The sequence below is a fragment of the Aythya fuligula genome, chromosome Z, assembly GCF_009819795.1.
Source record: "Aythya fuligula isolate bAytFul2 chromosome Z, bAytFul2.pri, whole genome shotgun sequence".
In the NCBI taxonomy this organism is placed as follows: Eukaryota; Metazoa; Chordata; class Aves; order Anseriformes; family Anatidae; genus Aythya; species Aythya fuligula.
In genome coordinates this window covers 3,510,194-3,521,948 of record NC_045593.1, presented here as the reverse complement: position 1 = coordinate 3,521,948, position 11,755 = coordinate 3,510,194, and the positions used below count along the sequence as shown (strand labels likewise).

The 11,755-nt window shown below is 42.2% G+C and overlaps 1 protein-coding gene across 1 annotated transcript in view; it reads left to right on the top strand.

Moving 5' to 3' along the window:
- The first annotated feature begins 828 nt into the window (after nt 1-828).
- The window catches only part of LOC116500474 (urea transporter 2-like), a 34,859-nt gene continuing 23,932 nt past the window's right edge, over nt 829-11,755 (top strand). Inside the window, exons 1-6 of the mRNA XM_032205520.1 lie at nt 829-917; nt 3,875-4,067; nt 4,915-5,062; nt 6,758-6,892; nt 7,476-7,525; nt 8,438-8,642. Coding sequence (XP_032061411.1) covers nt 844-917; nt 3,875-4,067; nt 4,915-5,062; nt 6,758-6,892; nt 7,476-7,525; nt 8,438-8,642 — 805 coding nt within the window. The 5' untranslated portion in view covers nt 829-843. The remainder of the gene's footprint in view (nt 918-3,874; nt 4,068-4,914; nt 5,063-6,757; nt 6,893-7,475; nt 7,526-8,437; nt 8,643-11,755) is intronic.

Sequence of the window (11,755 nt, the reverse complement as noted above, 5' to 3'; positions counted from 1 at the left end):
TGTTACATTTATAGCAGAATCTTATGCAACCTACTGTGCAAGAAAGACTATTTTTTTGACCACCATAAATAAACCACTTTTTATGAATCTCTCCATGGACTTTATAGCAGTGCCCAGTCCACCCCTGTTAGCTTTTCAAGTGCCAGATGCAAAATATGCTCAGACAGCAATAAATCAGAGACCATTTTTACAGTCCTGTTGATACTTCGCCTCTGTTCTGTGGCCAGAAAGCAACTGTAGAGCTGAGTGTGCTTTGAAGAGGCCCTGCTGAAATGCTGCCTTATCACCAGCAATTTTATTTGATCTCCTCCAGATAAGCCCCTAATGGTTCAGCTGGTGGACTGGATCTTGCGAGGCACCTCCCAGGTGATGTTTGTCAACAACCCCCTCAGCGGGCTGTTCATTTTAGTGGGGCTTTTCATCCAGAAGCCCTGGTGGATGCTCACAGGCTGCGCTGGATCAGTTGTGTCAACGTTAACAGCACTGGCCCTCAGCCAGGACAGGTAGGTGGAAGCTCGTGGCTGGGATGATCATTATGGTGTCAGGAACCTGCTGAGGGGTCACAACCTCACGTTCAGGTGTATCAGAACCAGCAGACCAGCTTCCCTTGTGGGTCATCACGGTTCAATGGGCTCCAAACTGCCTCCTCCCTCGGCACACCAATCCAGCATTTTTTCCATCCTCTCCCTACAGTCCTTTTTCCAGAAGGAGGGCATTTTTAAGTTGTATTTCATTGGGTCTCTGTGACAGGTCACCTTCTGCCTTGCAAACGTTTCTTTCCATCACAGATCAGCCATTGCAGCTGGGCAGCATGGCTATAACGGGATCTTGGTGGGACTGCTCATGGCTGTCTACTCTGACAAAGGGGACTACTACTGGTGGCTTCTTCCTCCTGTGGCAGTTACATCCATGGCCTGGTAAGCATCCCTTCTCCTAGGGACAATTCTCAGAGAATGAGGAATCCTGCTGTGTGCATCTTAAAGACATTACAAGTCGCCTCTGCCCAGTCTCCTACATCAGTAGCTCCAGCCACAGCAGTGCTGGGAAGGGCATTCGTTGATGCACAGAGCTTGTCAAACACCTTGGTAGAAGGCCGAGTGCGCTGACAAAGCTAATCACAGCAGAAGGACAAAGCAGCTCTACTTCAACACTCTGCAAATGGCCCTCATCAGCAGACCACATTCAGGGCGGGTGTCATTGCACTCAGCACCCCAATTGTCCTCCCTTACCCAGGCACTGAACTGACCTGGAGCTCTCCCTCAGGCTGAATTCAATCTTCCCCGTCTCAGATCCGCAACCAGTCATGAGCAAAATTAATTCCTCCAAGTAGCTCCAAATGCCAGACAATGTCCTTTAAGGATTAGTTACCAATGCTAAATACAGACCTTAACAGCACTGCAGAATCTGCCTAACAGCTTCGACTGAAATTAATTTGAGAGTCACATTTTAATCACTGCTAGTGATAAGACACAAATCATTATTGCATTTCACTGCTTTTAAAATCAGATTTTTCAATATTTTATTTCATTAGTCACTCTCAGCGAAGGTCATTTTGTGACACCCTCTCAAAACCCAGAACATGTTGCAAGAATGTTTAGTCTGTCTTGCCTGCCAGAATTCCCTGAGGCTTTTTATTCAAAATTTTCCTTATTCTTCTAGTTCAGGGACTTGAGGGAAGAGCTGAAAGACTTTAAAATTAGACATTTCAGTGATTTTTTTCAACTGGTACTTTGTATTTCAGCTTTGGAAGTCAGCATTTCTTTAATTGTTTCTTTCTTCCTGACAAGATGTATAACTGGCAGAAGCTTTGTATTTCAACACAGAAATTAGGACACTGTTTTCACTGAAGTGGTGTTTTTTCTTTTGCACAGTGACAAGGAAATCTGTAACTGCTCTGGAAACCAAATTTGTCATAAAAGAATAGGCTTCATCTGAGAATATAAAATGAGAACAAAGCATTTTTCCACTGATAGTATCTACACAACAGGACACAAGCTGTTGCTTTTGAAATGCCAAATACTTCTTTTTTTTTTTTTTTTTTTTTTTTTTGTGGTGGTGGTGGTGGTAGTGGGATTTTTTGTTTGTTTTGTTTTTCCTTTGTGTGCGTGTTTTTATTTTGTGTTTGTTTTTAATATTTTACATCTCTTAATTAAGATTTTCCGTCCTGCTTGATCACCTCTCCTGCTTTATTCCTCTTCCAGAATTGTCTTACCACTTCTGGTACTCCCCAAACCATTTGAACACACAAAATGCAATTTTATAATTCCTTCTTCTCTCTTGTCTCTTCAAGACTGGAGCTTTTTTCACCAACCAGAGTTTTCCATGGCTGTTCCTGTGGTATTCCCCAAAATCTGCTTTTCTGTTTCTTGCTACATTTCTCTACAGGAGTAGAGGCCAGATCACCTTCTTCCCTGCAGGCCTACATACAGTTCTGGATGCTTTTCTTTATTGTCTCCCTGAGCCTGGTATAACTAGCAGAGCACCCATACACTAGCCAACTTTCCTGAGAGGACAGCATGGCGTTTTTATCACCTGTTGTTAAGCAAGGTGCAGACCATGGCTGCATCCTCCAGCCACTGGGGCCCAGACCGGTGCCTGGGATCCAGGGCCTCTGCCCATGCCAGGGGACATGGCTGCTGCTTTCCCCTTTGCAGACCCAGCTGGTAGAAAAGCTGGGCACGTACCCCAGGGACACACAGGGTTTTGCAAGTGAATTTAGTGCCAGCAGCCAGCCTCAGACACAGGGGCTGTGATCCATGGTCCTGCTCCAGCCCTCACTCCTCCCTCACGCCAGTCCCCCAGCAGTTGGGGAGCACACACCACTCCCATCCGGGGCTGGGAGGAGAAGACCCCACTCCTCCAGCAGCTGATGGCAGGGCCCCGCTGACTTCCAGAGCTGGCACCACAGCCCTAGGCCTACGCCCCACAGCCTGGCTCCAGCAGCTGGCACTAAATTCACTCACACACACACAGGTCCCCGTGGGACACACACACATATAGGAGGGAGTGTGAACGCACAGAGAGAGAGTTGGGAAAAGGTTTAATGAGAAAATATAAGAGCACGGGACAAACTGCAGTGACCAGGCACAGGGCTCAAGCAGACAAGCGTACTGACTGCCCCATTTTATACACAACTAGCCCTTCCCTACTCTTTCTACCGACTCCTCTTCGATCCTTCTGCTGCCCTTCCCCTGCACCCTCCCCCCCACCTCATGGCACCCAGTTTCTGCACCCTCCCAGTCTGGGTCCCTCTTATCAGCTGCAAAGTCCAGCTTTATCTTCCTGGAAGCGGGTCTCTAGTTTGCAAGCCCATCAATCTGTGTGACTGTGAGGTTTGTTTCTGGTCATTGTCTATGTTTTACTTTGTCGGGTCCATGTCTCAGCATTCTGATTATTGTTCCCTCTAATTTTTATTATTAGCCCAATTTAGAAATCCTCAGTCAGGCAACCTTGCTTGAATCAACATTACCATATTCCATCTCTTTCCTTATCAGTCTGTACAGGTATCTGGTCAGTGTATATTTCCACTGATTGATCAGGACCTCTCTGAGTGGTTGTTCCCTTTCCCCTTCATCAGCCACCCTCCCACTAACCCATTTTTGTGTATCCCTTAGTCAGACATTTTTTTCCTTCAACGAATAAACAGCCTCACACTACACGTACCCTTATATCCAATAATCGTATATGATAATTGCTGTAAAAAGACAAATAGCATTCTCTAACTTTTGATCTGATGCTGTCTAGAACATGAAACTACCCAATGTTTCTAAAACACTTGTGTTTACAAGAGCTTATGACTGAAGTAGTAGGATGTTTCACCACTTTAACTATTATGAACAAGCTATACTTGTTTCTTTTCTTCTTTTGTACTCAGTCCAGTCCTGACCAGTGCATTGGGATCCATCTTCAGTAAATGGGACCTTCCCGTTTTCACTCTGCCCTTCAATATTGCAGTGACTTTGTACTTGGCAGCCACAGGACACTACAACCTCTTCTTCCCTACAACCCTCATCAAGCCTGCAGCATCAGTGCCCAATATTACCTGGACTGCAATCAATGTGCCTCTGGTAAGTTTCTTCCCAACTAGTTTATGATATTTCATTAAAAATGTGCACGTGAAGACATTCAGCTCTGGATAACAATTTTGAATAGGTCAGAATGGGCATATGATATGTACAGCCTGTAGCAATTCACAGATAAATGTCTTGGCTCAGTTCATTTCATAGAAGACAGTGCCCTAAAAGCCCCAGGGACAGTCCTGGCTGACCCAGCAGAAAGGCTGATCAAGGCTGAAGGAAGAAAGATCCTGAACTTCTCACTCCACCTAAAGCTAGACTGCCCTAAAACATGGCTTGAGTACTCTTGATACAGAAGTACATCTCGATATTCAATCCCACTGCCCAGATGTGTTTAAAGGGATATCAGCAGGACAGTCAATGACAATATCAAAAGAGGGAATAAACATCATGATATCAAAGGGACAGAAATTCATTTACAACCAGTCCCCACAGGCCAGATCTAGCACTGGAAAAGGTTTTATTACATTCACCCTCACAAAGAAACATAAAGATAATTGGTATATTTCATATAATATAATAAATCAACCCCACCACAGTATTGCTGCCTAGGAAGGTTACTGTTTCTCTTCCACTAAAGGCACCCCCAACACACTGTGTGTGTTTGTTCAGAGACCATATTACCATCCCAGAAGAAGCAAAAGTCCATCTTTAACTTGAGGAAGTTCAGACCAAACAGTGAACTAATTCACACTGAAGGACAAAATACTCACATTTACCCAGCAGCCTCACTCAGAGCCAGGATTGTTTCCTTTCCTTTCTAAACATTAGCTTGGATGAAATAACTGTTGTGTCCTCAGAGTTAGAATAACATGCCCTTTTCTGCTGGCTGCTGCAGCTCTTGCAATCCATCCCGGTTGGTGTTGGGCAAGTGTATGGCTGCGAAAACCCCTGGACTGGAGGTATCTTCCTTGTTGCTCTACTTATCTCCTCCCCACTTATTTGCTTGCATGCTGCAATTGGGTCTGCAGTGGGGATGTTTGCAGGTAAGAAATATTTACCAAAGTCATTTTTGTAACTAGACTACCTTAACCCAAGATGTCAGGAGATTCTGTCCAGACTTAATAGATGAATGGGCTTAGATGTACTTGGGAATACACTCCTATCCTTGAAAGTCTCTCTAAATTCCAAAGGTCTTACTGAAGGTCACTCAACATGGTGAAGGCAAGAACAGAAGCATACTTTCTTTAAGCTCTGAACTTGGTACTAGATTTGTAATTCAGGCAGGTATTTGTTCCACCTTGATGAATCCCATGGAGATGATGATTAAAAAAAATAATAATAAAATAAAATTAAATTAAATTAATAAAATAAAATAAAATAAAATAAAATAAAATAAAATAAAATAAAATAAAATAAAATAAAATAAAATAAAATAATAAAATAAAATAAAATAAAATAAAATAAAATAAAATAAAATAAAATAAAATAAAATAAAATAAAATAAAGAAATAATTTCATTGATCTCTTGCCACCAGAAGTATGCTAAATTACAACCACAAGCAAAGATCTGCCTCAGAGCTAACCAGTCAATGAGAACAAACAGACTTTTCTACTATGGAGTTCATTCTACCTTGCTGCAGATTTGTAAAAGCAGCTCAATGAATGCTGCCCAAAATAGCCTGTCTCTGGGAAACAGTCTTAAGCTAAGACAGACAAGATCAATGCCATTTATCAGAGCAATTTTAGTTTAAAAAAATTATGATGAAATAAGCGTGGTCTGAGGCAAGTACCTCTAAAAAAAAGGTGCAGACATGCAACATTAAGTTCTGATTTCTGCTCTGAAAAGCTTTATACAAGATGTCATCTGCCTTGTATTTGTCTTTTTAAACAAAACTATCCACAATTTGTACAGTTAAGAGCATTTGGCAAGTTGGGTACAGATCTGACATTTAATCTAGAAGGGAAAGGTCAGGGGAAAGTCTGTGGGAATAAGTGTGGTGAAAAGGAACAGAAGACGAATGAGGGCATTATAGCAGGAAATGTCTTGATCTTAAAAATAAGGTGGCCTGTGTACTACATATTGTGCTATCCTTTTTATTGGTACATCTGAAGCCTATGAGAAGTCCTGTAGAAGTACCTATGACATCAGGTTTGGAGCAGACCCTCAGCTCCCACCCGACTGGAGAATTTCCACAGCAATGATGGAGTGGCCACATTTAGTATTTTAGCAAAGGTCACTCAGAAAAGATGGAAAATTCTGCTTCCTCCCACAAAAAAAAAAAAAAAAAAAAAAAAAAAAAAAAAAAAAGAAAGAAACACTCAGCTGTTCCTCCAATACTGAAGCTCAGGGTATGCGTGAGCTTTAAACAATATACGTGAGCACAGATTTCTGCAAGCAGTAAAGCTAAGCCAGAAACCCCTCGTGCACTCTGGCTAGATCCTCCATCTGGAGATCTGGGGGACTAACCACAACACACTCAGGGCATAAGCAGGAAATTTTTCTGAAAGAAACCTTTCAGACTGAGTCAAACACCAACCCCAAGGACATCATCATAGCACCAAAATCATAAACTTCATTTTATTTCACCTTTTTTCTGCACGTGGTTGTCATGCAACTGTGAACCCAGTTAAATGTCTGGATATCATACGGAAGGGGGATTGGGTTCCCTGCAAGTCACAGATCCTCCTGCAGATACTTTTCATACCTGACCTCAACCCACTGCTTTTTTGTCTTGCAGCACTGAGCATTGCAACACCCTTTGACAGCATCTACCTTGGCTTACACAATTACAACTGTGCACTCGCATGCATTGCGATTGGAGGCATGTTCTATGCCCTGACCTGGCAGACTCACTTGCTGGCACTTGCTTGTGGTATGTATCTTTTACATTAAGGGGAGCCAAAAATTGATGCAGCCACACAGTCTATGAACAATACAGGCTTGGAGTCAACTGTGGACTCCACGTTTTGTTTGCTGCAAAACATGTTACTGTGCAAGAGTTATTTCGGTGATGGCATCAGATTTTAGTCACAAGTGGTTGCAAGTCACAAGTGCAGAAGGAAGGGTCTTTAGATACTGATAGCACAGAAACATCTAGAAGGGGCAGAAGCACCAGGGTTTGTGAAAGAAGCACAGCTCTGCCATAAGCAGAAGCCTAACAAATTCAAAACTCGGCAGATTTATAGAAGCAGCCATTTCAGACCTATATGTACCCTTATGGGAAATGCATCATAAATAGAGAGCTACTGCACAAATTCAGTTCAAAAAAAAAAAAAAAACCAACAAACAAACAAACAAAAAAACCTAATTGTTGAATTCTAACATTAAACCTCACATCAGGTAGCTGGGAGGATCATTTCCCATGCATTTGGACACTTTAATATTTCTGATAATTTCTTTGGAAAGATGAGCAAGGCTTTCCTCACCTTGAGCTGTCTTTGGTTTTCTTTCCTCAGCATTATTCTGTGCCTACTCTGGAGCAGCTTTTACTAATGCCCTATCTGTGGTAAGTTTAGTTATTTTGGGGGTTTTGTTTAACTGTACTCTTGATTTTATCATTATATAAAGCCAAGGAAGTTCCTCCAAATTGTCAGTTCTGACAGCACTGAAGTGAGAATGCTGCAGCCAGCAGCAGGTCTTTTATAGATTTCACAACAGTTAACAGTGCACCTGCAGACTACAGCTGCAAATATGATTTCAAAAAACTTTGGAGTGGGAGTGTGCACATACATGTGAATTCCAGAAACAGCTTGTAGTTTGAGATGCAAGATTTAGTTACAGGCAGCATTTTTAAACAAATACAGCAGTCTACTGTTTTCCTTGCTTTTTCCAAGGTCTTTTTCCACACTCTCCCACCATTTTTTTTCCCCAAGTTTGGTCTGGCAACAAGAACTATACAAGTAAAAAAAATGAAAATAAAAAAGCCACTGCTCTCTTAAACATAAACTGATTGTATCTGGACAGCTCAAGAAAGAGATGAAGCCAGAAGAGCCATGCTTTGTGTCTTCTTGAAGATCTGAAAGACTAAAGCAAAACCATATTTTAATAAAATTGATTTAGTAACTTACAAGGAAAAAAAAAATAGAACTAGAAGCTTAAATGCATTAAATGTATTCATCTGGCACCCTCTCAGTAGAACATAGGTCCACACAGAGGGGTTGCTTTGTTAACCACACCTGGTTTGGGGATGCATCAGGGAAGAGGACACCTATTTCTTTTCTTGTGACCTTGGTTTTGGCAAACTCAAAGCCAGGTCAGGAGGTGAGAGCACAGTGCAGGACTGAGGGTTGGACGCAATGCCAGGAACGCATGGGCACTGACTGTGAATGTGTGTGAGTAGTACTCTCAGAACATGGTATTTGACAGGATGGTGAGAGGTTTCAAAGTGCACTCATCTGTCTGTCCTGTCCCCTCCCAGCTTGGACTGCCACTCTGTACCTGGCCTTTTTGCTTCTCTGCACTTCTCTTCTTGCTGATAACTTCAGACAACCCAGCCCTCTACAAAATCCCCCTCTGCAAAGTCACCTACCCAGAAGCCAACCGGATCTACTACCTGAGAATGATGAGAAGAGCATCAGAGAGCAGAAGAGAAGAGCAGAAACGAAAGGAGCAGAAACCTTCAGGTGGCTCTAAAATAAGCACAGGAGGCACCCCCCTGTGCACCCCCAAAAACAGCCGTGCTTACTGATTTCCAGTGACCAAGAGAAAGCAGTATCAGGGCAGTTTGTCAGATGCTAGCCAAGCGCTCTGCAGCTACAAACACCACCTTTGGCAGTGGTCTGTGAGCCAGGGATTTGGCACTGTATGCTGGAGGAAACACGATTTGCCCTTAAGCTAAGCTTTCCAAAAAGCACTCAGGTAACATAATAACAGCTGCCTTATCAATCCACATGTTATTAACTTCAAAGCCACCTCTTATCAACAATAATTATAAGAATAGGCAAAAGAACATAAACACTGGCAAGAGGCTGCATTTAATCTTGGATATGTAATTTAAAAAAATAAATATGCTGAGATGAGACATGGCATCTAATAATAATAATAAATAATGTAAGAAATCAAGTGCTGCACTTTAAATTAAGAACATGTACATCTGAAAGTGGAATAAACAGACTGATCTCTTACTTCCTTGTGTCTCATCAATGTCTAATCCTCTTAATCCCTCTTAACAGCTACAGCACACACAGGTAAATTCTTACAGTGTGTACTATTTTTGCTGCATCTTCTGACTCCTCATTAAGCTCCAAGACAATGAAGGTCTAAATATACATGCTTTAATCGTACTGGAAAAGTGACTAGCTAGCAATGATCAAATGTTTTTCTTTTCCTTGCATCATTGTCTGTCTTGCAAGTAGAAGATCTATCTCCTGCAGTCTGCAGGATAGCAGATCTGAATCCCCACATGCATCTGGTGGGAAATAGGAGCCTTTTATATAAAGAATGATATAAACATTTACTGTTGGCAGCAATTACCAAAGTCCTTTCTCTCCCTTTCTTAGGGAAATTGTTGCGTTAAATCACAAGCAATGAACAAGTCCAAGTCTGCTCTTGGTGTCTGTTGAGGCTTGGACTGGGATCTTCTCATGGTTCTTCAGTATCTGGGCTGTCCCAGAGAAACCTCATGAAACACCACCATCGTTAGTCATGGGAAACTGAGGAGGACCTTGGTGCTGTGACACCCAGGGGAGTGGTTTCTGGCAGACATAAAGTACAAGAACACTGCCACTCTATGCTTCCTCTAAGTCCTTATGACAGGGAAGGGCTAATTAACCAAAAGAGTACTATCCTTGGGAACCTTTTCCAAAGCCACTGAAAAAAAAAAAAAAAAAAGCCTACCAGAAAGGCTTCCTCATCTAAAGCCACTTCATACAATCAGTTTAAAAATCATGGACCCAAATGAACCTGAAGATTTAAGGTTAAAATCCAGAGAGACACCACACAATGTTCAGATTAGATTGTTGTCCCTTCAGCCTCTTGATGTTGGGCTGTTTTGCAGATTTATTTGAGGCTCTCTGAGCAAACAGATAGGAGCCCAGCTCTAACTTGAACCTTTTGGAAAAAAAGGTGGGCCTGAGCCCTGCCCAAGGGAAAGTCTGTGTCTTTATAAACTTTATAAAGTTAGCAGCACCAGAAACTGCCACTCTAAGCATCCCCTAAGCAGAGGCACACAAGATTGAATTCAGCCTGAGGGACAAAGTTATGGTGCTATTAAAAAGCATCTGAACATACTTAAAATAGGTTAGGCCATTCCAGGGACTTCAGTAAAGTTTAGTTCCCCCAAATGGATTACAACAGATTCAAGATTCCACCAGGTAGGACAGCTTCACACATGCACAAGACCAAATTTCAGTAGGCATAACTCTGTCATTGAAAATGTAGGAACCCAATGAGTTTTTGAGCCTGCTCCATCCCACAGACTTTCACCTATGTTACACCTCCATCCCATTTTAGACCTCAGGCTGACCTCTGAATCCAACCATATAAAGGCCCTCCCGGAAAGCACCAAGGGAACCAGCTGGCATTCCTGCATGCCACAAGTCTTCTCAGAGACTAATAAAAGACCAAGAATCCCAGCAGCCTGCCCAACATGTTGGTCAGGAGACTTTTGCTTTGCTTAGAGGAATGGGACTGACCAGAGCTTGACACCTTGCCTACCTCTATGAAGGGGAGAAAGATCTGACAGACGTCCAACAGCAGCAAGTCAAAAAGCAAATCCATTTGCCTTTGGCTCCCATGCAAATCCCAGCAGCCACCCAGAGATGCTGAGCTCTTACAAGCTGCAGGCACAGATGTATTTCTTTAACACAAGACCAAGGGAGGGGAACCAGTGATTTAGGAGAAACAGATTGTTTGCAGAAGCAATCCATTACCCAGACACTGGACAAAAGCAGTGATGCCTTCAAGCTACCAGCAAGGGCTGCTGCAGGTGGATCTCCAGTCTCAGCCAGAGTCAAATGGCATTTGTAGGGTGTCCACACAGCTGCATATTCCTGCATGGTGATTCCAGAAAAAAACAACACGGGACAAAGAAACCATCAGAAAAGGTGTCAGTGGGCAGAGAAGGTGGTAGAGTGCCACAGGTTGCCAACCCATCCTTTTAGCCACAATACCAGCAAACCAACACTAGCAAAAAAGCAGTCCTGTACAGCTACTACAGATCAAAGACATCTCAAGGTTACTAATTCTGTAGAAAAACAAAGGCAGAATAACACATGAGGTGATACACGGCTGTCTGAACACCTTCCCTCTATAATAGCCAATGAAATATTAAACACACTTGAAATAGCAGGACCTGTTCATCTGCTCTGCATAATTTAAATTAGCTCATACACAATCCACCATTAAAGAAGGAATTGAATAGTAGCAACAGTTACAAAAATTACTGTAATAGAGTCAACTAAAATAATGCTAGAATCACGTTTTGTTTTCTAAGAAAAATATCAACTGTGGTTAATTATGCCAAGCATATTATTTATTTTCTTAAAAATAAGAGTAAAGTCCAAGCACAATATGGTTACTGGAAATAATTTGTCATGAAAGAGCCATTACAAACTTTAATTCCTCAGCCACAAGAGAATCCATCCTGAAATCAATTAGCAAAACAATTTCTAGAGTTGAAACCATCCATAAAGAACAGGGAATAAACAGCAGTCAAAAGATGTGAATAACTATACACACTACTAATAATTCTTGAAAACAGACAAGACAAATATCAAGTGTCTCCTGGATGGGAGCA